At 43.7% G+C, this 24,304-nt stretch overlaps 1 protein-coding gene across 1 annotated transcript in view; it reads right to left on the minus strand.

The window, feature by feature from the left end:
• PSD (pleckstrin and Sec7 domain containing) overlaps window positions 1-19,115 on the minus strand; it is a 318,145-nt gene extending 299,030 nt beyond the window's left edge. Inside the window, exons 1-3 of the mRNA XM_030204993.1 lie at window positions 18,147-19,115; window positions 17,939-18,041; window positions 15,163-15,670 (exon numbers count right to left, since the gene is read on the minus strand). Coding sequence (XP_030060853.1) covers window positions 15,163-15,670; window positions 17,939-18,041; window positions 18,147-19,115 — 1,580 coding nt within the window. The remainder of the gene's footprint in view (window positions 1-15,162; window positions 15,671-17,938; window positions 18,042-18,146) is intronic.
• Window positions 19,116-24,304: the final 5,189 nt, after the last annotated feature.

Raw genomic sequence — 24,304 nt, forward strand, 5'->3', positions numbered from 1 at the left:
CTGCAACACCCGTGGAAGAGGGAGGAGGTCAGAAGGGAGTGCAATCTGTGTCAGGTGGTCTGCTAAAAATTGACATTTAGAGTGGCTGGTTTTTTTTTGCCAGTCACGCCGGCTGTTGCTGGGTGGGCCTGGGATGAAAGTGGGTGGGCCCAGGCTCACCTGTGGCGAAACCACAAATCAATTGCTTAGTCTTTAAAAAGTAATGAGATGAGCGGACAAGCTGTGAAATTACATAGTAGTACACTTGAAACAAACAGCAGAAAATATTTTTTCACTCAGCTCAAAGAGGTACCCCCTCCTCTCCACATGTATAGTGCCAGTGAACAAGGCAAGTGTGTGCTGAAGAATGCTGAAACAGCATGTGTGTGAAGGACAGAAACCCTTAAAAATTCATGCAGAACTATTTATCATTTCCTTTCTGCATTTTACCATGTACTAAATTATTTAAACACGTGTAAGGTAATAAAGTGCACACTAAAACAATTTATCATGTATTTAATCACACTGGAACACGGTGCCAGAGGATATGATGGTTTAAAAAAAAGGTTTGGACAAATTCCTGGAGGTAAATTCCCTGGATTCTTATTAAAGTAGCTCAGGGGTAAGTAGCATGGAATTTTGCTACTTGTGAGGATTCTGCCAGGTACTTGTGACCTGGATTGGCCACTGTTACAGATGGGATACTGGTTTCACCCAATATGGAAGGTCTTATGTTTCTCTCATTTGTATAACTTTTTTTTGCGCGCTCTCTCTCTCTCTCTCTCTCTCTCTTTTCTCTACATTCCTAAGCGTGTTGATAAGACCTGGAGGAAAGGCTGACCTTTCCAGGGAAAGAGAGGAGGAAAAAGATGGAGGGCTAGGATAGAATATGGGGAAGGAAGCAAGAGGGAATTGAGTCAAATTGACGTAGGAGAAGCTGTGGGTAGAAATACCGAGATATGTTTTACTTTCCCTCCTGATGCTTTTCTTTCTGCTTTTTCTCCTCCCATCCTGAACTATAGTCCTGGCCCCGCTCTTTACATCCACTCACATCCAATGGCATCCCAGTATACCCCAAATCCACCAGCACACAGGATGCACCGTGAGTGTGAAAATTCTTTTCCTGTTAGTATGCATTACTTCAGGGGTTAGTGACATTTTGGGGCAAAGTGCTCAAAAACCTGCAGCTTCTTCTTCGGAGACATTAGCATGCTGGGGAAATGCCCTGTGCCAAAATTCCACTGGCTCTAAAATATTTCTCAGAATGACATTCAGCCTTCATCTGCCCATCGGGCACGCCTCCCGCTTTCCCATACCGGCAACACAAGCTTTTTCAAAACTTGCAGTACAGCTTTATATGCTAATGTCATGCATCGCGAGTTTAACACACATCTGGCGCACACGATCTGGATGTGAGCGCTGTAGTGTGAAACTGATGCCTGCAGAGAGGATTTTGCTTGCTACTATGCTGGATGTTGCCAACCCCTAGCATGGAGAATATACTGCTGTGAGCACCTCATCTCCGTGTGTGCTCAGAACAAACTGTATTTTGTAGCCGTACTAATAGCAAACTTTCAGTTCCAAAAGGAACTTTCCTTAGCTTTTGCCCTGAGGAAGCTCATTTTTATATTGAAACACTGACATTTATTACGGCTATAGATTTTCTGCTTCATGTTGTGCTGGATTGTTATGTCATTTCTCTTTACTGATGACTTTCAGAGCATTCCTGTGGATTCTATAGTTTTTGCATTTTGTAGGTAAACTACTGAGCTCTGATTCTGATGTTAAAGATGCAGTGCAGGATTAGCAGTGGTGGTCACTCTATTAATTGAAAGGCTAGATGTGACATTTATTTATATCAATTTATAAAGCATCGTTATCAGGGGAATTCTATAAATAGCACTGAAAATTGCACTTGTGCCCAATTTGCACGCAGTTTAATTCAGTAACGAGCCTATTAGTGTCAATAATTCGGTCTGTGCTAGCAGCACTGAATATCAGGAATAATTTCAAATGCTGCAGCTGGTGTTTAAAAAAAACACTCTAACCGCAGTGTTTCAATATTTGTACATGTTTTCTGAGCGCCTGCTTTTTTTGTGTATTTACATTGGGACAATTTTGTAAGTGCCTGCTTGAGCATGTAAAATACTTTCTGCGTCACCAAGTTGGTTACAAATCACCCCCATAGTCATGTTTGTATGGAAGCTACGCAGAAGACCTAGGGGGCTGAAAAATTTATCAGCCTAGTATTAGCAGCTGTTTAGATCAGGGGTGGGCAACCATGGTCCTTGAGGGCCACAACCCAGTTCAGTTTTCAAGATTTCCATAATGACAATGCATGTAGATATAATTTGGGTTATTTTTTCCAGTGTGAATCACTTTGCATTTGTCCACATTAAATTTCATCTGCCATCTGGATGCCCAGTCTTCCAATCTCATAAGGTCCCCCTGCAATTTCTCACAGTCAGCATGCAGTTTAACAGCTTTGAATAATTGTGGCTCATCAGCAAATTGTCTGCTCTTCCCTTAAATGCACCTGGCTTACTTTTGCCTTTGTTGCAACCTCTGTCAGGATCAGTGGTGTAGCCAAGGGTGGGCTCGGGTGGGCCCAGGCCCATCCACTTTGGGTTCAGGCCCACCCAATAGCAGCACATCTATAATGTGGCTGGCAGGGATTCTCAAGCCCCACCAGCCGAAAACTCCCAACTGTCCCTCCTGCATACCTTTTAAATAGCAGATCTTTGCCTGCAGCAAGCAGTGACTGATACATACTGTTTACACAGACCCCGAAGCCTTCCCTCTGATGTATTCCCGCATATGCAGAAACAGGAAGTTGCATCAGAGGAAAGACTGTGGGGCCAGCATGAGCAGTATGTATTAGTTGCTGCTCGCTGTTGGTGAAAATCTGCTATTTAAAAGGTATTCAGGGAAGGGCGGATGTTTGAGAGACCATATGGATGCAGGCAAGAGAGGGAGAGACCAAATCACTTGTAGGACAAGGTGGAGTTCTGCCCACCCATCTTGGGCCCAGGCCCACCCAAATTTGGGTGTCTGGCTACGCCCCTGGTCAGGATGCCCTAATCTCACTATATTGATAGTATCCTGAGTGACTGACTACTTTCCTCCAGCTTGTGGTTTAAAAATGCTCTATCTCCTTCTTAAATGTTTACCTCCAGCACCCTAGTTGCATTCCAGTTAAAGTGGAGCCCACCATTTCAGAATAAATTCCCTCTTCTCCAGAATGTTGCCCAGTTCTTAACAAATCTAAATCCATCTTCCTTACACTGTCATCTCCATCCTTGCATTGAGACTGGAGATCTGCCAGCCTCTTCAGTCCTGTGTGTGGAATGGGGAACATTTCTGAGAATGCTACATTTCTTTGAAGGGGTGAATAAACATGTCAGTAAAGGTGAGCCAATCGATATTGTATATCTACATTTTCAAAAAGCATTTGAGAAAGTACCTCATGGAGGAGTGGCCTAGTGCAGGGGCGTAGCCAGGCCCACCCATTTTGGGCTCAGGCCCACCCAGCAACGGTGCACGCTGCAGGCCTTCTTTCCCTTGGGCCCTCCCTCCCCTTCGGGCAGCGCCGCAGTCTACAGCAAAGCTGCACGGCACCGGGTCCGTCCTGCCGCTACACTGCTGCCCTCCGCTCCGTTGTCATCATCTTTCTCTGGCAGAGTTGTTACTAGTTCTTCTGCAGTGGATCTGCGCGCTGCCAGGGCTGTCTGCTGCTGCGACTGCTTCCTCTGCGCTGGCCCCACCTCTTCAGAAAGCGTATCGGAGGTGAGGCCGGCCGGAAGGAAGCAGTCGCAGCAGCAGACAGCCCTGGCAGCGCGCGGATCCGCTGCAGAAGAACTAGTAACAACTCTGCCAGACAGATGATGACAACGGAGGGCAGCAGCGTAGCGGCAGGACGGACCCGGTGCCGTGCAGCTTTGCTGTACTGTTAGACTGCAGCGCTGCCCGAAGGGGAGGGAGGGCCCGAGGGAAAGAAGGCCTGCAGCCAGCGTGTCAGTGAGTGGTGGCTGGGGAAAGGGAGGGAAACAAAACTGCAGCATGCTGGTGGGTGGTTGGTTGGTTGGTTTGTTTGTGTGGGGGTGGGGGTCGGGGAGAGACAGGAGCACTGTTGGGATGAGGGAGTGAAACAGGGTAGAGCTAGGTGGGGGGAGGGACGGAGAGATGCTGCAAGGTGAAAGAGAGGGAGAATTGTTGGATATGGGTGGGATGGGGAGAGGGAGGGAAAGGGCATGAGAGAAAAAAAATGTGTTGGACATGGAAGTGGAAGGGAGGAAGAGATGAGAGGGGAAATGTTGAACATGGCATTGAGGTGAGGGAAAGGAAGGATGGAGAGATGGTGGTGGGTGGGGGGGGGGGGGTAGAGAGAGATATTAAACCAGGGGCTCAAGACAGGGAGAGGGAGAAAAGTTGGGCATGAAGGTAAAGAGGAGAGGAAAGGAGAGATGCACAAGCGGGGGAGGGGAGAAAGAGGGACGATGGATCCAGAAAGAGAAGATAGACAATAGATGGTAGGGAAGAGAAAGGGAAGAATGCTGGACAATGGGGGAGGGGGGAGAGAAGGGACAGGAAGATGCTGGTGGTGGGAGGTAAAAGGGATAGGGAAATATCAGGCTACGAGTGTGAGGAGGGTAGAAAGAGGGAACAGATGCTGGGCTGGAAGGGTGGAGGGAGGGAGACACTGGGAATGGTGGAAAGCATGGGGGAGAGGCCCAGGAAGTGGAGATGGCAAGGAAAAAATGAAAGAATAGTGATCACAGGGGGTAGAAATATGGTAATGGTGTGTAGATCGAAGATGGAAGGGAATGGAAGGCTGAGCAGGAGAGAGATGGGGAATGGGAGAGCTAGTGGGTGAAAGGAGATGGAAATGTGATAGATATCTGAAAAGTAAAAAGAAGGAAAAGATTTAGAAAGAGGATGAAATTTGAGTGTACAGAGGCAGAAAAGAAAAAAAAAAGAAAAGAAAGGAAAGGAAAGAGCTAAAATGGAAGGATCAATATTTCAGAGGTAGGTGTAGTGAGGAAATGAAACGACAGGAGAAAAAAGACAAATGGACAACCGCTTGAAGAATTAGCAGAAGACAGACAGGAAAGCGGGAAAGAGAAATTGGAACCAACATGATGGAAAAATAAAATGTCCAGACAATAAAGGTAGGAAAATCATTTTACTTTGAATGTTTTAAATGGAATATGTTAACTTTGGGAAATGTGCATAGCGGATGTCTTTTTATTGTGTTAAGTAGAAAAGGAAATGCGCTTTTGTTTTGTTTTTGGTTTTTTTTTTTCTCTCCAGTGTTGCAGTACATGCTGAGGTTCCCAGTTCAATTTTGTCTATATATTTTTATTTCTAATTTGTGATCCCTTGTTCTGTAATTTGTGAGGGTCTGTCAGTGTGACTTTAACGGCAGATGAGGAGATGGAGAGGAGAGGGAATTGGGGGAGGGGCTTTATTTTCTGCCCTGGTCACCAGCATGGTTAACGGCAGCCCTGACCCTTGCTGTAGCTAGTGGGAATTCCCAAGCCCTACTAGCTGGGGTCTCTTCTGAAGCTGGCCAGAGATGCCTTCTTCTACTGAGCTTGGCAGATGGGTGCAGCATCCTGGAGCCACTGACAACTAAGCATGTATGGGGTGCTGGCATCAGTGGCTCGAGGAGTTGCTGCTGCCTACTGGGCTTGGTAGAGAGGAGTTCTAGCCATCTTTACTGGAGGCCTTCAGCTGACAGAGATTGGGGATCCTCATCTGCTAAAGTATTTATATTTTGAATTGGGAAGTGCTGGAGGAGAGGGGGGGAGAGAGAAAATTTTGTGCCCACCCACTTTGTGCTCAGGCCCACCCAAAATTGGCTGTCTGGCCTAGTTGTTAGAGCACTGGTCTGCAATCCAGAGGTGGCTGGTTCAAATCCTACTGCTGCTCCCTGTGATCTTGGGCAAGTCACTTAACCCTCCATTGCCTCAGGTACAAACTTAGATTGTGAGCCCTCCTGGGACAGAGAAATATCCAGTGTACCTGAATGTAACTCACCTTGAGCTACTACTGAAAAGGTGTGAGCAAAATCTAAATAAATAAATACCTTGGAGAAAGATGGGAAAATAGGATAAGAGAAGGAAGGGATCCTCAGGAGCTTAGCCTTGAATGGGTGGCAGAGACGGTTGGGAGGCGGGGCTAGTGCTGGGCAGACTTATACGGTCTGTGCCAGGGCTGGTGGTTGGGAGGCGAGGATAGTGCTGGGTAGACTTATACAGTCTGTGCCAGAGCCGGTGGTGGGAGGCGGGGCTGGTGGTTGGGAGGCGGGGATAGTACTGGGCGGACTTATACGGTCTGTGCCCTGAAAAAGACAGGTACAAATCAAGGTAAGGTATACACAAAAAACTAGCATATATGAGTTTATCTTGTTGGGCAGACTGGATGGACCGTGCAGGTCTTTTTCTGCCGTCATCTACTATGTTACTATGTTAGATGAAAATAGAAAGAACAAGCAGCAAGGACAACCAAACCAGAGAGACAAAACAAACTGAAAAATAATGTAGGTCGGTATTGGCCTACATTACAAAACATTGGATCACCTGATTTTCCTGCAATTCAATCTCATGCATATTCATTGTGGAAATCTTTTAAACTCATCTGGATTGTAGCCCTCGAGGTCCATGGTTGTCCACCCTTGATTTAGATTATTACAAAGCTTTTTTCCTGGGCTAATTAATTTGACTTTTAGAGCTCAGCTTGCTTATCAAATTGTCTTGTTTGCTCACCTCTACAGCAAGAAATCTCTACTGAAAGAAATCTCGGTGAACCTGGAAGATATACTGAACCAAATCGACAAATTAAAAAGTAGTAAGTCACCTGGGCCGGATCGCATACATCCAAGGGTACTCAAGTCAAGAATGAAACTGCTGATCTGCTGTTAGTAATATGTAACCTGTCATCCGTAGTACCTGGAGATTGGAGGGTAGCCAATGTGATGCCGATTTTTAAAAAGGGTTCCAGGGGTGATCTGGGAAATTACAGACTGGTAAGCCTGATGTCAGTGCCGGGCAAAACAGTGGAAACTATTATAAAGAATAATATTGAGGAACACATAGGCAAACATGGTTTAATGGGACAGAGTCAGCATGGGTTCAGCCAAGGGAAGTCTTGCCTCACCAATTTGCTTCATTTCTTTGAAGGCGTGAATAAACATTTGGATAAAGGTGAGCCGGTTAATGTAGTGTATGTAGTGCCGCAGGGATTAGTACTGGGACCAATGCTATTTAACATATTTATAAATGATATGGAAATAGGAACAATGAGTGAGATGAGTTAAATTTGCAGATGACACAAAACTATTCAAGGTTGTTAAAACACATGCGGACTGGACCGACTTAGTAGGGGGGCATGTCAAGATGGCGGTCTGAGCTGCTGGATGCCTACACGATCAGGTCTGAGCCTTTTCATTATTCAGCTTTAAAAAGGTAAAACGCTATCAAATAAACAATGCCTCACACGAAAAGGAAGGGAGTAGTGAAGAGCCTACCGTCGGCGGCTCTAACTTCTACCCCACATCAGCCTACGATCAAAAGGTTTACCATCAGCACTCCGAGGGAAACTGGAGTGAGGAATTCTGCTTTGGGAGCCGGTGAAGGAGCGCTGACCCCAATAGGAATAGAAACAACTCTTTCCTCCCCAAAGGTTAACATACCACCATGTCCAGCCGCTACCAGGGGAAGGCTGACAGACCTAGAAGCGTCGGAAGGCGGCGAATCAGGTACTGAAGACGGCGGTGACCAACCTAAGATGGCGGCTGAGAAAACTCTCTCTGAACAAACTGTTTCCATGGTGGTCACTCTAGAGACTATCTGGAAAGCAATTCAGATGCTAACTAACAAGGTTGCACATGTGGTTCAGGAAAATTTGAATATCGCGACCAAACTGGACTCTTTGACAGAGGCCTTGGAAGCTTTAAAACAAGATTCAACGGTACAAAACGTCCAGGTGCAAGAGGAAATAGCTGAGCTATAATCTACTACAGATTCCTTGATTAAAGACAAAATGTTAATTCATCGAAAGATAGAACAATTATAGAACAATTTGAAAATTATAACCGTCGCCTGAACTTACGTATATTAAACTTCCCAAAGATACCTGAACTAAGTGCAACGGAGTTATTTAAAACATACCTTATGGATATATTACAATTTTCTCACAATCTTATTCCTCCGATAAACAAAATATATTATTTACCTATATCTCAAAAGATTGGAGAGCAAAAGAAAAAGGAACTTCAGCCTCAAACAACTGATCAAGCACAGGAATTGGGACTTCATGATCTTACAGCATTTTTGGAGCAATCAAATATAGAGGTAACTGACAGACACACATTATTGGTTTCTTTAATCTTTGAACAAGACTTGAACTCTATTTTGAAACTATGCTTTAAAAATTTACTAAAACCATTTTATGGTGATAGGATATGGATTTACCCTGATGTTGTAAAATCCACGCAAGACCGAAGGCGAGCTTTTTTGGCTCTAAGAGAAGAGACTAGAGCTTTGGGAGCGAAATTTCTACTTGCATATCCATGCAAGTGTTTATTACGTTATTTAGATAACAAATACTTATTTTTGAGCCACAGCAACTGAAATCTTTTATTGATTTAAAAAGGCTAACCAAATAGGACCTAGTTTATGAGAAGAAATGATATAGTTAACGTTTAGAAAAAAACAAGAATCAGATAAAGCCTATTTGTTGTTATTAATTATGGAAATGTAAACGCCTCATGATATGTCGTTCCCCCACGCTGTTAAAACTGGTGGTCTAAGAAAGAATTGGCACATTTGTTTAAAATACAATGAGGGAAAATTTTGTTTTATTTTTTTTTCCCTTAATCTATTTTTCCTTTCTGAGCTTCTATGTACAAGATTTATGGCTTGTAAATGTTTTCAAATTAATAAATAAACACATGCAGACTGTGAAATATTGCAGGAAGACCTTAGGAAATTGGAAGACTGGGCATTCAAATGCCAATGAAATTTAATGTGGTCAAATGCAAGGTGATGCGCATTGGAAAGAATAATCCAAATCATAGTTACCTGATGCTAGGGTCCACCTTGGGGGTCAGCACCCAAAAAAAGATCTAAGTGTCATTGTAGATAATACGCTGAAATCTTCTGCTCAGTGTGCGGCAGCGGACGAAAAAGCAAATTGAATGCTAGGAATTATTAGGAAACAAATAGTGAATAATACTGAAAATACTATAATACCTCTGTATTGCTTCATGGTGCGACCTCACCTTGAGTATTGCATTCAGTTCTGGTCGCTATATCTCAAAAAAGATATAGTGGAATTAGAACAGGTTCGAAGAAGAGTGGCCAAAATGATAAAGGGGATGAAACTCCTCTCCTATGAGGAAAGGCTAAAGAGGTTAGGGTTCTTCAGCTTGGATGAGGGGAGATTTGATTGAGGTATACAAAATAATGAATGGTGTAGAATGAGTAGAAGTAAATTGATTTTTTATTCGTCCCAAAAATACAAAGACTAGAGGACATTCAAGGAAGTTACATGGAAATACTTTTAAAACAAATAGGAGGAAACATTTTTTCACTCAACGAATAGTTAAGTTCTGTAAATCTTTGCAGGAGGATGTAGTAACAGTGGTTAGTGTATCTGGGTTTAAAAAGGTTTGGACAAGTTCTGGTGGAAAGTCCATAGTCCGCTATTGAGACAGACATGGGGAAGCAACTGCTTGCCCTGGGACTGGTAGTATGTTGCCATGATTAGGATTTCTGCTAGGTCCTTGTTACCTGGATTGGCCACTGTTGGAAATAGGATACTGGGCTAGATGGACCACTGGTCTGACCCAGTATGGCTACTCTTATGTTGTTTTGGGAAACTTCTTGGATATATAAACACCCTCCGTTTTCCCTTATCAAGCACAGCACTACTCATGGAGACATAGCACCAGCAAATTTAAAAGCAGCACATGTCATGGGGACTCTGAAACAGTGAATGTGCTTCCTGTTTATGTGGTCTTGATCCCAGTTTAAATAGGGAGATGGTAGAGGCACCACAGGACAGAATGAACAGATGGATGAAGAAATGTTTTCAGAGATTAGGAAAGCTGGCAAATTGGGTAACGCTATAATAATGGGTGATTTCAATTACCCCGATATTGACAGGATAAATGTTACATCAGGGAATGCCAGGGAGATAAAAGTTCGTTGACTGCTTCTTGAAGCAACTGGTCCAGGAACAAACAAAAGGGGGAGCTATTTTGAATCTGGTCCTTGGTGGTGTGCAGGGCATAGTGCGAGAGGTGGCAGTGTTGGGTCCCCTGGGAAACAGTGATCATAACATGATCAAGTATGTGCTACTATCTGGGATGAACCCACAAAGGAAATCTACTGTGGCTGCATTTAATTTTCGATAGGGCAACTATAATGAAATGTGGAAAATAGTTTAAAAGAAACTAAAAGGATTGGCTGCAAAGGTTAGGACACTAAATCAGGCATGGACGTTATTCAAAAATAGCATCTTGGAAGCCCAGTCCAGATGCATTCCATGCATTTGCAAAGGTGGAAAGAGAAAACCTCAGCCAGCATGGTTAAAAGGAGAAGCAAAAATCGCAATTACAGCCAAAAGATCGTTCTTCAAAGAATGGAAAAAGGACCCAAATGAAGAAAATAAGAAGCAACATAAACACTGGCAAGTCAGATGCAAAGCATGAATAAAGAAGGCTAAAAGAGAATATGAAGAGAAACTTGCCACAGAGACTAAAAATCATAGTAACAACTTTTTAAGGTACATCAGAAGCAGACAGCCTGTGAGGGAATCCATGGGACAGTTAGATCACAAAGGAGCAAAAGGGGCACTCAGAGAGGACAAGGCCATAGTGGAGAAACTGAATGAATTATTTGCTTCTGTCTTTACGGAAGAAGATGTAAGAGATCTGCCTGTACCAGAAATGGTTTTCAAGGGTGATGATGCAGAGGAACTGAAAGAAATCTCGGTGAACCTGGAAGATGTACTGAGCCAAATTGACAAATTAAAGAGAGCAAATCACGTGGACCAGATGGCACACATCCAAGGGTACTCAAAGAACTCAAGCATGATCTGGTGTTAGTAATATGTAACCTGTTGTTAAAATTGTCCATAGTACCTGAAGATTGGAGGGTGGCCAATGTGATGCTGATTTTTAAAAAGGGTTCTAAGGGTGATCCAGGAAATTATAGACCGGTAAGCCTGACATTAGTGCCAGGAAAAACAGTGGGAACTATAATAAAGAATAAAATTACAGAACATGTAGTCCAACATGGTTTAATGGGACTGAATCAGCATGGGGTTCAGCCAAGGGAAGTCTTGCCTCACCAATTTGCATCATTTCTTTGAAGGCGTGAATAAACACGTGGACAAAGGTGAGTCAGTTGATGTAGTGTATCTAGATTTTCAGAAAGCTTTTGATAAAGTTCATCATGAGAGACTCCTGAGAAAATTAAAGAGTCATGGGATAGGAGGCAAGGTTCTGGTTTGGATTAGAAATTGGTTATTGGACAGAAAACAGAGGGTAGGGTTAAATGGTCATTTCTCTCAATGGAGGAGGGTGAACAGTGGAGTGCCACTGGGATCTGTACTGGGACCGGTGCTGTTTAACATATTTATAAATGATATGAAAATCAGAACGACGAGTGAGATGGTTAAATTTGCAGATGATAAAAACTATTCAAGATTGTTAAAACACATGCGGATTGTGAAATATTGCAGGAAGACCTTAGGAAATTGGAAAGCTGGGCATTCAAATGGCACATGAAATTTAATGTGGACAAATGCAAGGTGATGCACATTGGAAAGAATAATCCGAATCATAGTTACCTGATCCTACGGTCCACCTTGGGGATCAGCACTCAAGAAAAAGATCTAGGTGTCACTGTAGATAATACACTGAAATCTTCTGCTCAGTGTGCAGCGGAGGCCAAAAAAGCAAACAGGATGCTAGGAATTATTAGGAGAGCGATGGTGAATAAGACCGAAAATACTTTAATGCCTCTGTATCGCTCCATGGTGTGTCTGCATCTGAGTATTGCATTCAGTTCTGGTCGCCGTGGCTCAAAAAAGATATAGCAGAATTAGAAAAGGTTCAGATAAGAGCAAACCAAACGATAAAGAGGATGGAACTCCTCTCGTATGAGAAAAGGCTCTTCTGCTTGGAAAAGAGACAGATGAGGGGAGATATGATTGAGGTCTACAAAATCCTGAGTGGTGTAGAACAAGTAGAAGTAAATCGATTTTTTACTCGATCCAAAAATACAAAGACTAGGGGACACGTGAGGAAATTACATGGAAATACTTTTTAAACAAATAGGAGGAAATATTTTTCACTCAACGAATAGTTAAGCTCTGGAACTCTTTGCCGGATGATATGGTAACAGCGGTTAGTGTATCTGGGTTAAAAAAAGTTTTGGACACATTCCTGGAGGAAAAGTCCATAATCTGCTATTGAGACAGACATGGGAAGCAACTGCTTGCCCTGGGATTTGTAGTATGGAATGTTGCCATGATTAGGGTTTCTGCCAGGTACTTGTGACCTGGCTTGGCCACTCTTTGGAAAACAGGATACTGGGCTAGATGGACAAATATGGCTACTCTTATGTTCTTAATTTCTTATGTAGGAAAAGAGTTTGCATGGGAAAATATTGGTGGTGGTGGTGGGGGGGGGGGTTCTTGTTTTAGCATGCACTTGATCACTTTACAATAGAGGCCAACCAAATTTCAGTTTTGGTTTTGGCACTGAAACCAACCTGAAATCCAGGTTTGGCCATGTGTTGGTTTCAGCCAAAAATGCCAGTGCATTTTCAGCTAAAACCAACCCCCCCCCCCCCCCCACCTCAGATCACTCTCTGCCAGCCTCCCCCCACCCCAAGCGCCCCAAAGGCCCTCCCCAGGCCTACCTTTAGAAGACCTTGTGGTCTAGCGGTCTCTTCAGGGCAAGAGCTATCCCCCGTTTCTCCTGTTCTCACTGGCTCCAGCAGTCAAAATGGCTGCCACAACTTCCTCTAGCAGCCTCACAAGATTGCTGTGGTAGGTCCTTGCAGCCATTTTGAAACTGGAACCAGCATGACAGGGGAAGTTGACCAGGAATTGTTGGCTCTTAAATTGGCCCTCCAAGAGTGGCGTTATCTCCTAGAAGGGGCCTTAAACCCCATCACAGTAATCACAGATCACAAGAACCTCCTATACCTTCAGGACGTCAAAAGACTGAATCTGCGGCAGGCGCGTTGGTCACTGTTCTTCAACCGATTTAACTTCCGCTTGGTGTTTCGACCTGCTGAAAAGGATACACAAGCTGACGCCCTATCCGGGGCTTTCAACTCTTCCAAGGAACCCACCCCATGATAAATCCTGCCTGCATTGCCTCCACGACCCTGGTTTTACCCAACACTATGAGAACATTCATGCCACCTTAGTCCAGAAGAAAGGTCCTCAAATGGGGACAGTCCTCCACTTTTGCTGGTCACCCCGGATTCCGCAAGACCTTTCATTTGATATCTCAATACTATTGGTGGCCACGCACGGCTCAAGATATCTTATATTTTGTTTCTACCTGTCCCACCTGTGCCCAAAATAAGGCTTCTCCAGGCAAGCCATGGGGACTCCTGCAGCCTCTACTGATTCCGCAGGTACCCTGCCAGGCGATATCCATGGATTTTGTTACGGATCTACCCAACTCCCAAAGTCACACTGTCATTTAGGTGGTAGTGGACCGATTTTCCCGGATGGTCCATTTTATTCCTGTGAAGTCCCTTCCTTCTGCTGCCACCCTTGCCACAGCTTTCATCCAACACATTGAGCCTGCAAATAGGTGAGAAATGTAGGATACAAATGCAACAAAAATAAAAATAAAAATAAAAATTTCCTTTTACATGGACTTCCACTACAATTCATAAGTGATCGGGGCTCCCAATTCACCTCGAGGTTCTGAAGAGCGCTATGTTCTTCTTTTAAGATCACCATCCACTTCTCATCTGCCTACCATCTGCAGACCAATGGACTCATGGAATGGGTCAATCAAACTCTAAAGACCTTTCTGCGGATGTACACTAACAGTCATCAGGACAACTGGTCTACATTACTCCCCTGGGCAGAATTCGCCTATAACAACAATCTTCATACCACCTCTCATACCTCACCATTCTTCACTGTACCTGGATTACTCTCTTGCCTGCTGCCTGCCTATTGACATTGCCTGTACCTGGATTACTCTCTTGCCTGCTGCCTGCCTATTGACTTTGTCTGTACCTGGATTACTCTCTTGGCTGCTCCTGCCTGGCCAATACGTTCGCCACCCCACTTCCAACCTCATCTCGCAAGTCCTGCAGGCTGTCCGCACCTAGGGGCTCAACCTCTGGGGAACAGCGGTCAGCGCAGGTGAAACCCGTGGGTTGTCTAGCCTCCAAGCAGAACCTGGTCAGAGTATTGGGCTCAGCAATGCTCTACTTGGTACAAGAACTCACAAGTCTGACACAGTACTAGTGAAATAGGGACCCTGTTGGGTTGATCAATTTGATCCCCACCATGAAAATGAGAATCTGGATGCATTATTCAGCTATAAGGACAGTACATTTTGATTCTTTGAAACATGGTTTTGAGTGTTACACTATAGAGTTGGAGATCGGCACTAAATTGTTTTTTTGCTGTTTTGACCGAATTGGATGGTCTTTCCTTCAATATATGTTTGTGATATATTTTTTAAAACATTTTTTAAAGTTTTTGCTTTTGTATAATATTATAAAACTGTTCTAGGTTTAAATGGTGTTTTTTCTTTGACATGATGGGACAGTACTGCGCTTGGAACTAGTAACCAACAGAATGGTAGCACTGAAGTTGTTCTGAGCAGAGGCATAGTTAGGGGGGTGCAAGGGAAGCAGCTGTTCCCCCAAACTGATTTTGAATGAAAAAGCGCCTATGCGGATCAGCCCTACAGCCTCATGCTGAGGCCTATTTTACAAAAGGTCTGCTCCACCTGACATCGAAACCTGGCTACACTTCTGGTTCTGTCTTTTTTCTCTGTTTGAATATATTTTCAGGTTTAGTTACTGATTTGGAGAGATCTCACACCACAAGAAGCTGAACAGTTTTTGTATTTGGAAGTTCTACTGTTTCCTGAGTCTCTTCTCTGTTTCAGTATTAAAATCTCACCTGGCTCTGCCTTCCAACCTTGATTCTTCAAACACATCATCATCTTCATCTTCCTGTGGGACTTCCGACCCATTCTGTATTGCCATGGTACAATGCCCTTTGTGCAGGGGACCTTGTGATTCTATCGGAAGGCTTCTCTGTCTCTCACCCATTGTCCCTGTGAAACTCTTGTTGCTTTCACTGTCCTTCTGGCTTTCAATGGCCGAGTCCACCTCATCCTTTTCAGCCAGGATGTCATCAATGTTGGTTTCATGGTAACATCTGAGTGGTACTGAGTCCAGGTCCGTCTCTGAGTACTTCACTGTGCGCCGAATGATGCCTGTCTCCAAGCTGCCTGGCTGTTTGGAAGCCCAGGACACTGGCTCTATCTCCACCTCCACATGGCTCAGGCTATGTTCGGAAGACATGTGTCGCTCAGCTTCTATCTGACGCCTGTCCTGGCAGCCAGGTCTCTGGGATGAATCTGCTGGTAAGATTGGGTTCGTAGGAAACTGCCATGAGGAGGCATCTAGAAGAAAGAAGAAATGTAAAAAATATGAGATCCCTTACATAAGATGCTGCATCTAAACATGAGCAACATACACTAGTATTCTATAATGGAATTTGGGCATCATGATGCCGTTATTGAATTGGCGCTAAGTGCTTGGCACTGGAGCCACCTAAACTGAGGCACCATTTTAGAATCGATCGACGCTTTGCATGTATAATGATCAGTATTTGCACGTGATAGAAGTGATGTACACTAGGATGTGTAAGATGTTTATTTTATTATCATTTATATGCTATTCTTCCAGCTTAGAACGCTCTACAACAATAAAACAATGTAAACCATGCAAACATGTCACTGGATATTAGATATGTCACCTACAGTTCAACATGGATGTGAGTAGATAAGCTTTGTAGTTAGTAACAGAAAAATCAGAGCTCTTCTACACAATCACTTGCTATATTCTGTTCCATAAAACAGAATATTAATTGCTCATTAGTGCAGGGCTAGATTCTATATATGGCATCTGAAAATTCCACATGGAAAAAAAAATATGCCTAGGCATATTCTGTAAAGTATGCCTACATTTTATATAATAGGCTTAAATTCCGCATGGTATATAGAATAATGCCAAGCACTTCTCCAAGTGACCAAATATAGTCGAGGCCATTTACACCATGTTTTACTTTATGTAAATCCCAACGCCTAAATAAGGCGCAGAGTGGGCATGCACAATCCATGGCCATGCCTGCTTTTCAACTATGTGACTTAGAATTTAGGCGTACCACATTACAGAATACGCTTAGTGAAATGTGCACGTAAATCTTAATGCCAATTAGTACTGACAATTGCTTGTTAACATCCAATTAACAGCGCTGATTAGCTAGTTAACCAATTAAGTTACACACATTGTTATAGAACACGCTTCGATTTCCACATGGAAATTAAGACACCATATACTGTATAGAATCCCGGGGATAATGCAGAAAAGGGTTTTGCACAGAAGCTAAACCTGTGCAAAGCCTTGGGTTAAACACCAGCATGCAACATATTAAATCAATGGTAATGCGACTATTAGTTATTCCACCCTTATGCAGAGAAGTGCACTTTAAGGCTGAGCACAACATTGGGGCTTTAACTCCAAGTCTGAGGAGGCAAAGTAGGGTTAGCTCATTTTTCTGCAATAGCATCTGTGAGGATTTAATGCTTGTTCTATTTTTCCTGCAAGCATACGGGACCTTGCCAACTTTTCTCATGGCCTCCATGAAGAGCAGGTGTAAAGAAAAAAAAAACCCCGACAAAATGAGGGAAGTGACTGTTCTGCACTAAGGGCAGGTAGAGCTGTGCACAGTTCTGAGCAGAAAAAAATTGTATTGGCCCTATTTTTGCATAAGTATCAACACTGCAAAATATTTATGCATAGAATTGCATTCCAGCATATGCGCAGATGTGTGGTGATATGTTTTCTGCTCTGACATGTGGATAGAAGTAGCTTCCTTTAGTGCACAACCTTGTGCACGTGCATCCAGTGGGCTCTCCCTGACTAGTGCCCAAGAGTAGCACATGTCCTGTTTGTATATGTTTTTTGTACTGCATCAGGAAGCAAAAATTGGTCGTTATGCCAGCACTAGAATCCATGTGCTATGCCATCAGTGCACAGCTCTAATGCAAGCTTTTTGCACTGACTCCAAAGAGTGGTCTTCCAAAGTGGCCTGGAAAGCAACCTGTCAAAATCAGGAAGTGATGCCATCAGCTACTACGATTTTCTTCCAAAAGAAATATCTGCTTTGATCTGTATTTCTGGCCCCATACGGAATTTCTTATCTAAACCTATCCACAGTGAGTCTGTGGGTTTATCCAGACAGAAGTGTCTTAAAAATAGAAGGGCATTAACAGAAACTGTAAGGAGCTGACGACCTAGGACAAAACTCTGAAATTGAGCTATACAGCTATACAGGAAAACAAAATGCTAAATAAAAAAAATACCCTGGACATTCCAGTGTATATAACCAGATAACCCTGTACAGCAGGGGTTCTTAATCCAGTCCTCAGGACTCACCAAGTCTGGTTATCACGGTCTCCACAAAGAATATGCATGATATAAATTTGTACACACTGCCTCTGTTATATGTAGATCTATCTCATGCGCATTCATTGGAGGTATCCTGAAAACTTGACTGGCTGGATGTCTCCCGAGGACTGGGTGGACAACCCCCACTCTACAGGTTGCACAAGAAGCCCTTTCTGTTTCAAGAACAAAATATTCCCTCCACGTGTTGAGCCTCTTACCTGTTTTCTGGGAGTCTAAAGAGCCATAGAAGAACTCCCACTTTGCCTTTGCTATTTGCTGGGCTCTTGAAGAGGCTCCTCTGGGATATGCCCACACAGCCACCTGAATTAAACAAGAAGAGCATCAGCATAAAGGCCCCCTCCATGGGAGAAGTTTCACCAGAGGATGAAATCTCAAAAAAGTAAAAGCAGAAACCCTTTCAGCTACCTGATGTTGGGACTCCATCTCAACAGGACTTCTGCGACTGGTTGACACAGTCTCCTTGAGGATCTCTGAACCATTTGTCAGGGCTGTGAAGATGCAGTCTGTGCTCTGGTGCTGAGGATCAGGGTCCTGCTTTTTAGTGACAGGGCTCTGTGGTAGACTGCGGTCTGCAGAGATGGTGCGGTCCGATGGATGCTCTGTTTTTATTTTCTTGTGGTAAGAATCCTGGCAGTAACTGTTTTTTCTAGCTGGTGCATGTCTAGTATGAGGACTCCCTCCAATCTCAGAATGTCTCTGCATCATCTGTGGGCTTCCATGCACCACCTGCGCTTCATCTCTAGGGGGAAGTGTCATTTGTGGAGATCTGCCATCTTGTGGGTCTCTGCTGGGAGAAATTGGCCACACAGCAGTTGTTCCACAGCAAGAGCTAATTTCTGTTCCAGTGGAAGCCCCAAGAACTCCTGAAAAGGCCAAGTTTTCATTCTGCTGTTTGGGAACCTGCTTCTCTTCGTGACTGGCAACAGATGGGAGTCCATTTACATTCTTTACACTGGCTTTCTCCACAAATGTGAAAGTCACAACAGAACTCTGGCAGGATGTTTGAGGTAGCACCAGAGGACTCCTACTGCCAGGAGAACACAGGGGATGACCTGACCTGCTCTTCACTGGTGTGCAGGGAGCCGTCTTTCGCCCTGAGCCCAAAGACAACTCCGTATGATTGCGAGCCAAGGATCCAGTGCTGTTGTACATACCCTGATGAGCTCGCCTGGCCTCTGGGCTGAGGCTTTTCCTCAGTAGCTGGATTCTGCCTGAACTGAGATTGGGGCTGAGTGAGCGATGAGAACCATGGATAGCCTCAGAGGATGCTGCTGGAAGCCAGGGTCTCCTTGGGGATCCCCGGAGGGATCTTGGAGATGACAAGATGCAGTCCCCCTCAGGGCGGAAGCACATGAGTCCCGCAGCCTGGGCCATCCTGGACACTGAAGAGTCAGGTTTCAGCCCAAAGGGTGCAAGGCTGGAAGAGATCTGTAATGTCCCAGCAGTGGCGTAGATTGTCTGTGGGGTAATGCATCCTCACTGACATCTAAAAGAATAGAGAGGAAATCATTACACTTGAGAAAGGATGAAACATACAGAAGCCTGTTTTAGGAAAACATGAAATCATTAGATTTAAAAAAAATGTTTGGCACTGAAAAACTGCATTCTGAATACAGTCTGCATTTCTATGACTCGTTTCATGATAAGAGAAAAGTGTATGTATCCCCCATCAACACATTTCAAGCATTTCGCTAATCTTTTCAAAAGGGGAACAAGCTTATTACAACCAACTGATTTCAGGGAAGCACAGATCAGTACTTTTGAAGCTCAGAATATTAGGTTTAAAGCATAGAAAGAACTGTACAGCACTGTAGAACTGAATGTGAACAGCAGTAAAAAATAGAAACTGAATATTTGGTATGCACCAGAATGAAACAGAGCATAGAGACTGAGATAGAGGAGTAAGGTAGGGAGATAAAAATAAAACATGTAATAAGGAAGGAATATGAAATCAGAACAAAGGTCCTGTCCTGGGAGCTCTTTTTCTCTAATTTGAAAGAGATTATGCACACATTCTCTTTGAGAAAACATCATTTATCCTTTTAAAAGTACTCTACGTGACGCTACCATTTTCATGAGCACCTTACCACTGCCACTAACCCCATACACCCTCTCTATCATTTATCTCTTATTCCAAAGACAGCAGAATGGGGTGGGCCACAGGGGCCATCTCCCCACCAATATTTTGACCAACAAAGCATCAGCAACTAGAGAGCTTGGAGGTGGGTTTGGAGATTGGTTTATTTGTCCCCCCCCCCCCCCAAACAAAAAGATATTCTGCTGCCTCTATCTCATTCTGACATCCTCTGTCATATCAATGTACTGCTTAGAGCCACACTGTGCACATGCAACCAACGATTACACTCTTACCCATCTGTGAGGAAGTGAGTGGTATAGTGTCAGGTTTCCCTATGAACACTCCCTCACATGTTGAAGTAGAGCTACCTTATGGCAGGTGGCACTAACCTACTAAGACAGAGGGGTGGGGCTCAGGCAGGGAGGTGGTTAAATGCCCTGGGGCAGAGCAAATCAGGCCAGGCCGGTCTTAGGCAGGGGCAAGAGGAGCGGTCGCACAGGGCCCTGCACCTCCAGGAGCCCCGCAGCGCTCCCTCCCGCTCCCCGCCACTGCCGCGATCTGACTCCTTGCCTCCCCTCCCCTGAACCACAGCACATACTGGCACATACATGATGGCACCTTGGTGGTGTAATGGAGTCCTCAGGGCAGGAAAGATCCCCAGTCTTTCCTGCCTGCTGTCAACACTGATGCCTTGTTGCCACATCGCTCTTTAGAAATGGCTGCCGAGACTTCCAGCGGGGCCTTGCAAGACTTCCGCTAAAGTCTTGTGAGGCCGTCGTCAGAAGTCTCGGCAGCCATTTTAAGGACGATGTGGTAGCAAGAAGATCAGCGCCGGCAGCGGGCAGGAAAGACTGGGAATCTTTCCTGCCCCAAAGACTCCACTAGACCATCAGGGTCGCTTCAGGTATGTGCCGGGAGGGCATCCTGCGGTTCGGGGGAGCGGGAAGGAGGTATGGAATAGGTAGGTGAGTGGGTGGGTGAGGAGGATACTGTAAAAAAAAAAGGTAATATCTGTGTCATTTGGAGACGCTGGTTAAAGGGACAGGGAGGGAAGGATACAGTAAAAAAAAAAAATCAAAGGTAATATCTGTGTCATTTAGAGGGGCTGGTTAAAGGGACACCCTTGTAGTATTATATTTGTGCAGACATTTCTTTTTCTCCTGGTAAAGGGCCACTAAACAGGCATTATATTATGATAATTAAATGTTCAACATTCAGAGATTCTATCTATTTATTTACTTATATATGGCATTTTATCTCACATTAAACATGAAAAACCTGGGAGAATTTAAAATCTTTTTTTCCTGTGCCTACATCAAAAGAAAAAAAGATGGCATGTGGGAACTTGCTCCTTTTACTTTGTGGAATGCAGTGGTATATTATAAAAATGCACTTGCTTCTTCTTATTATTATTACTGTTTCACAGAGAAGGCATTGATTAATGAGGGAAGGATTTCCTTTGTGCAGAACTGTCCAGAGTCAGTCTAAATGTGCCAGCATTGTCCAGTTCAGCACACTATTAGCAGCCAAGTTCATAAAAATTTAATTATCTTCAGTGGAAAATAAATCTGTTGGCTCAGGCTGCTTACTATGTGAATATTCAATCACTGTTTCATTATTGCTACCAAGTATTACATATTAAGCAGATTTATTTTAATTCATTTATCCAGTCCTTACATACACATGGTTTTGCTTTTTAAACCCAAAGGTTTACTATGATAGCATTATGCACGTTTGAATTAGTTTTTCTGTACAAGTTTTGCTTGATTTGTTTTTATTTGATATTTAAAAAAATTTTTTAAATGCATCTTGTCAACAAGGGACGGGGCCCACTGAAGTGGTCTGCACAGGGCCCCACAATTGCTAAGACTGGCCCTGGGAAGCCCTGCATGAAGGAATCCTTCCAGGGTGTTGGCTGGGCTGCAGTACAATGCAGACCGTAGGCCAATGTACTTTGCAATCTAATGTATGTCCTGTCAGGGGGAGATGAGGACCCCCAGCCTAGGAACTGTACTAGAACTGGAACTTACAGATTAACCACTTGGTTCTGAGGTTAGTTCCATGACCCACTCACAAAGTTAGGGCAAACACACTGGGCCCCTGCTTGGGAGGTTGTAGCTTACCAGGGAAGGCTAAGTGGGAGGTGGTAGAGGAGGACTAACCTTTCTAGGATCTATTCAGATAATTCCCTGAGTACTGGGAGCGAGAGACAAATACCCAGTAACTGAACAAAGAAAATCATTAATATATGATTTGCATGGGCAGGTAAAGGGTGGACACTGCTTGCCAATAAGACCAGAGAAGGGAGGAAAGGCCCCTGTTAGGACTGAAAGGGGCAGGAAGGGAGAATATCTATTCTCCACAGGACTTTACAGGACCAGTAGGGGGTTGATTGCTGGAGATCACCAACTCACCCTGACTGTGAAGGGAGCCCTAATTTACGTCCCTACGGTTGGTGGGACTAAGGAGTTAGAGATTGTTCTCTCAGTTGCTGAAGGTGAGAGGCCCTTTTGCTGAAGTGGATTGTGGACTGCCCCATCGCTGGATTATCATGGAGGATTGTGAACTGGGAATTAGTTCTGGATTATTACAAAGGGTTTGTAGACTAACAATTCTGCTAGAGTACACTATTTGGACAGTGCTGAAGTGGAAAAAAAGAAGTCTTCATGGTCACTCAGCCCACGTCTATGGGTGGACAGAACATAACAAGATGTAACAGTGCTTCTATACTGCTTGAGTTTGGCTTCAGAAAGAAGACAGGCAAAACAATAGATTGATTCAGATGGAATTCCGAGATCACCTTAGGAAGAAACTTTGGATGGGTTTGAAGTACCACTATATTTTGAAAGAATTACATTGGAAAGGATTGGGAGCCATGGGAGACTATATTGTTGGCAGTAGGGTAGACATCACACCTTTTTTTTTTAGAGAGGGTTAGTATCATAGTAACATAGTAGATGACGGCAGAAAAAGACCTGCACGGTCCATCTAACAAATCCAAAAACTGAAAATGGAATACATTTAGAGTAATAGGGGAGTTCAGAGAAGTTCCTAAAGATTCACCAATGCTCTATTCTATCAATCTTTGGAGATGAGAGTAGTTTCAGAGGACTATAAAGAACTGATGTATTCTGTCTTCCTAAAAGTAGTGATAAGAAGGAAAATGGAAGCAACAGCCCAATTAGCCTGACCTTGGGCTAACTTAAGTTAATGAAATCAGTACAAAAGGAACGGAGAGTAGAGTATTTTGAATCAGATTGCAGAATCTGAATCTACTACTAATACTATACTTCTATTAAACATTTATATAGTGCTATAAGATTTACACAGCACTTTATAGATACATAAAAGAGAAGGACCCTGCTATAGAACAACAAGGACAGATGGACAATAAAGAGGAAATATGGACCCTGAAATGTAGTCAGGATGTAAGGCTAGCATTTCCTCTTGTACCAAGTAACAGATGGCTAGGTCACAATGGAATCTGAGTACAATCTGTAATAGGAACTTTTAACAGAGGATACAGAGAGCAAGAAATCTGCAGTTCTGAAAGGCAGGGGCTGCTTCAATCACTGTAGGAAGCCACCACCACAGGAGGCACCATTCAACCTCTGGAGCCCAGCACCTGGCCAAGATACACAAACTAAGCGCCGCAGAATTTTGGGAGCCATAGGAGAGGAAGGTCAGAAACTGAAGCCAGTGCCACAAAGGGGAGTTTTTAGGTAGGATTTGAATTTGGTTAGACAAGGAACCAATCTGGCAAGGCTATTCCTAGCATTTTGTAAAGCAAGGAGGAATGCACAAGGTCAGGGTTTGAAGATGTAGAAGGGCACAGATAATACAATTTTTTTTCAGGAGCAGATTTCAAGAGTGGAGTGTGGTGCAAGATGAGACAGCATAAATAATATAGAACTGCCAAGAGAAGACGCTTGTATATGAGTACAATAATCTTGAATCGAATACAAGGAGCACATGAGGAGCCAAAATGGTGACTTTTTCTACAGGCGTTATGAGTTTGTATAATGAAGGCAGAAGATAAGCCACACTGCAGACTACTGAATAGATTGAAGTGCTGAGAGATGGTTCAATAGGAGTTCTGAAAAGAGCAAGTTGCAATAATCTAAGCAAGAGATGACAAGGAAGTAGATGAAGGTTCTTATGATGTGCTTAAAGAAAAGGGATACATTTTAGAAAGAAGTGACAGGATTTTCCACTGCTTTGGAATAGTGCAGAGGAGGAGACAGAGGTGTTGAAAATAACTCCAAAGTTATGTGTTCAGTGGACTGAGAGGATAGTAGTCTTATTATCAGAGGTACAGAAAAGAGAAAGGGAGAGCTGGGTTTTAGTGGAACATGAAAAGTTCTATCTTAGTTATATGAAGTTTCATGTGGTGGTCAGACATCCAAGCAGAAACATCAAATGGGAAAACTGAGATTTGGGTGTGAATGCTGGGTGACAGCTCAGATGAAGAGAAGAAAATCTAGGA

Source organism: Microcaecilia unicolor, chromosome 5 (assembly GCF_901765095.1).
Source record: "Microcaecilia unicolor chromosome 5, aMicUni1.1, whole genome shotgun sequence".
In the NCBI taxonomy this organism is placed as follows: Eukaryota; Metazoa; Chordata; class Amphibia; order Gymnophiona; family Siphonopidae; genus Microcaecilia; species Microcaecilia unicolor.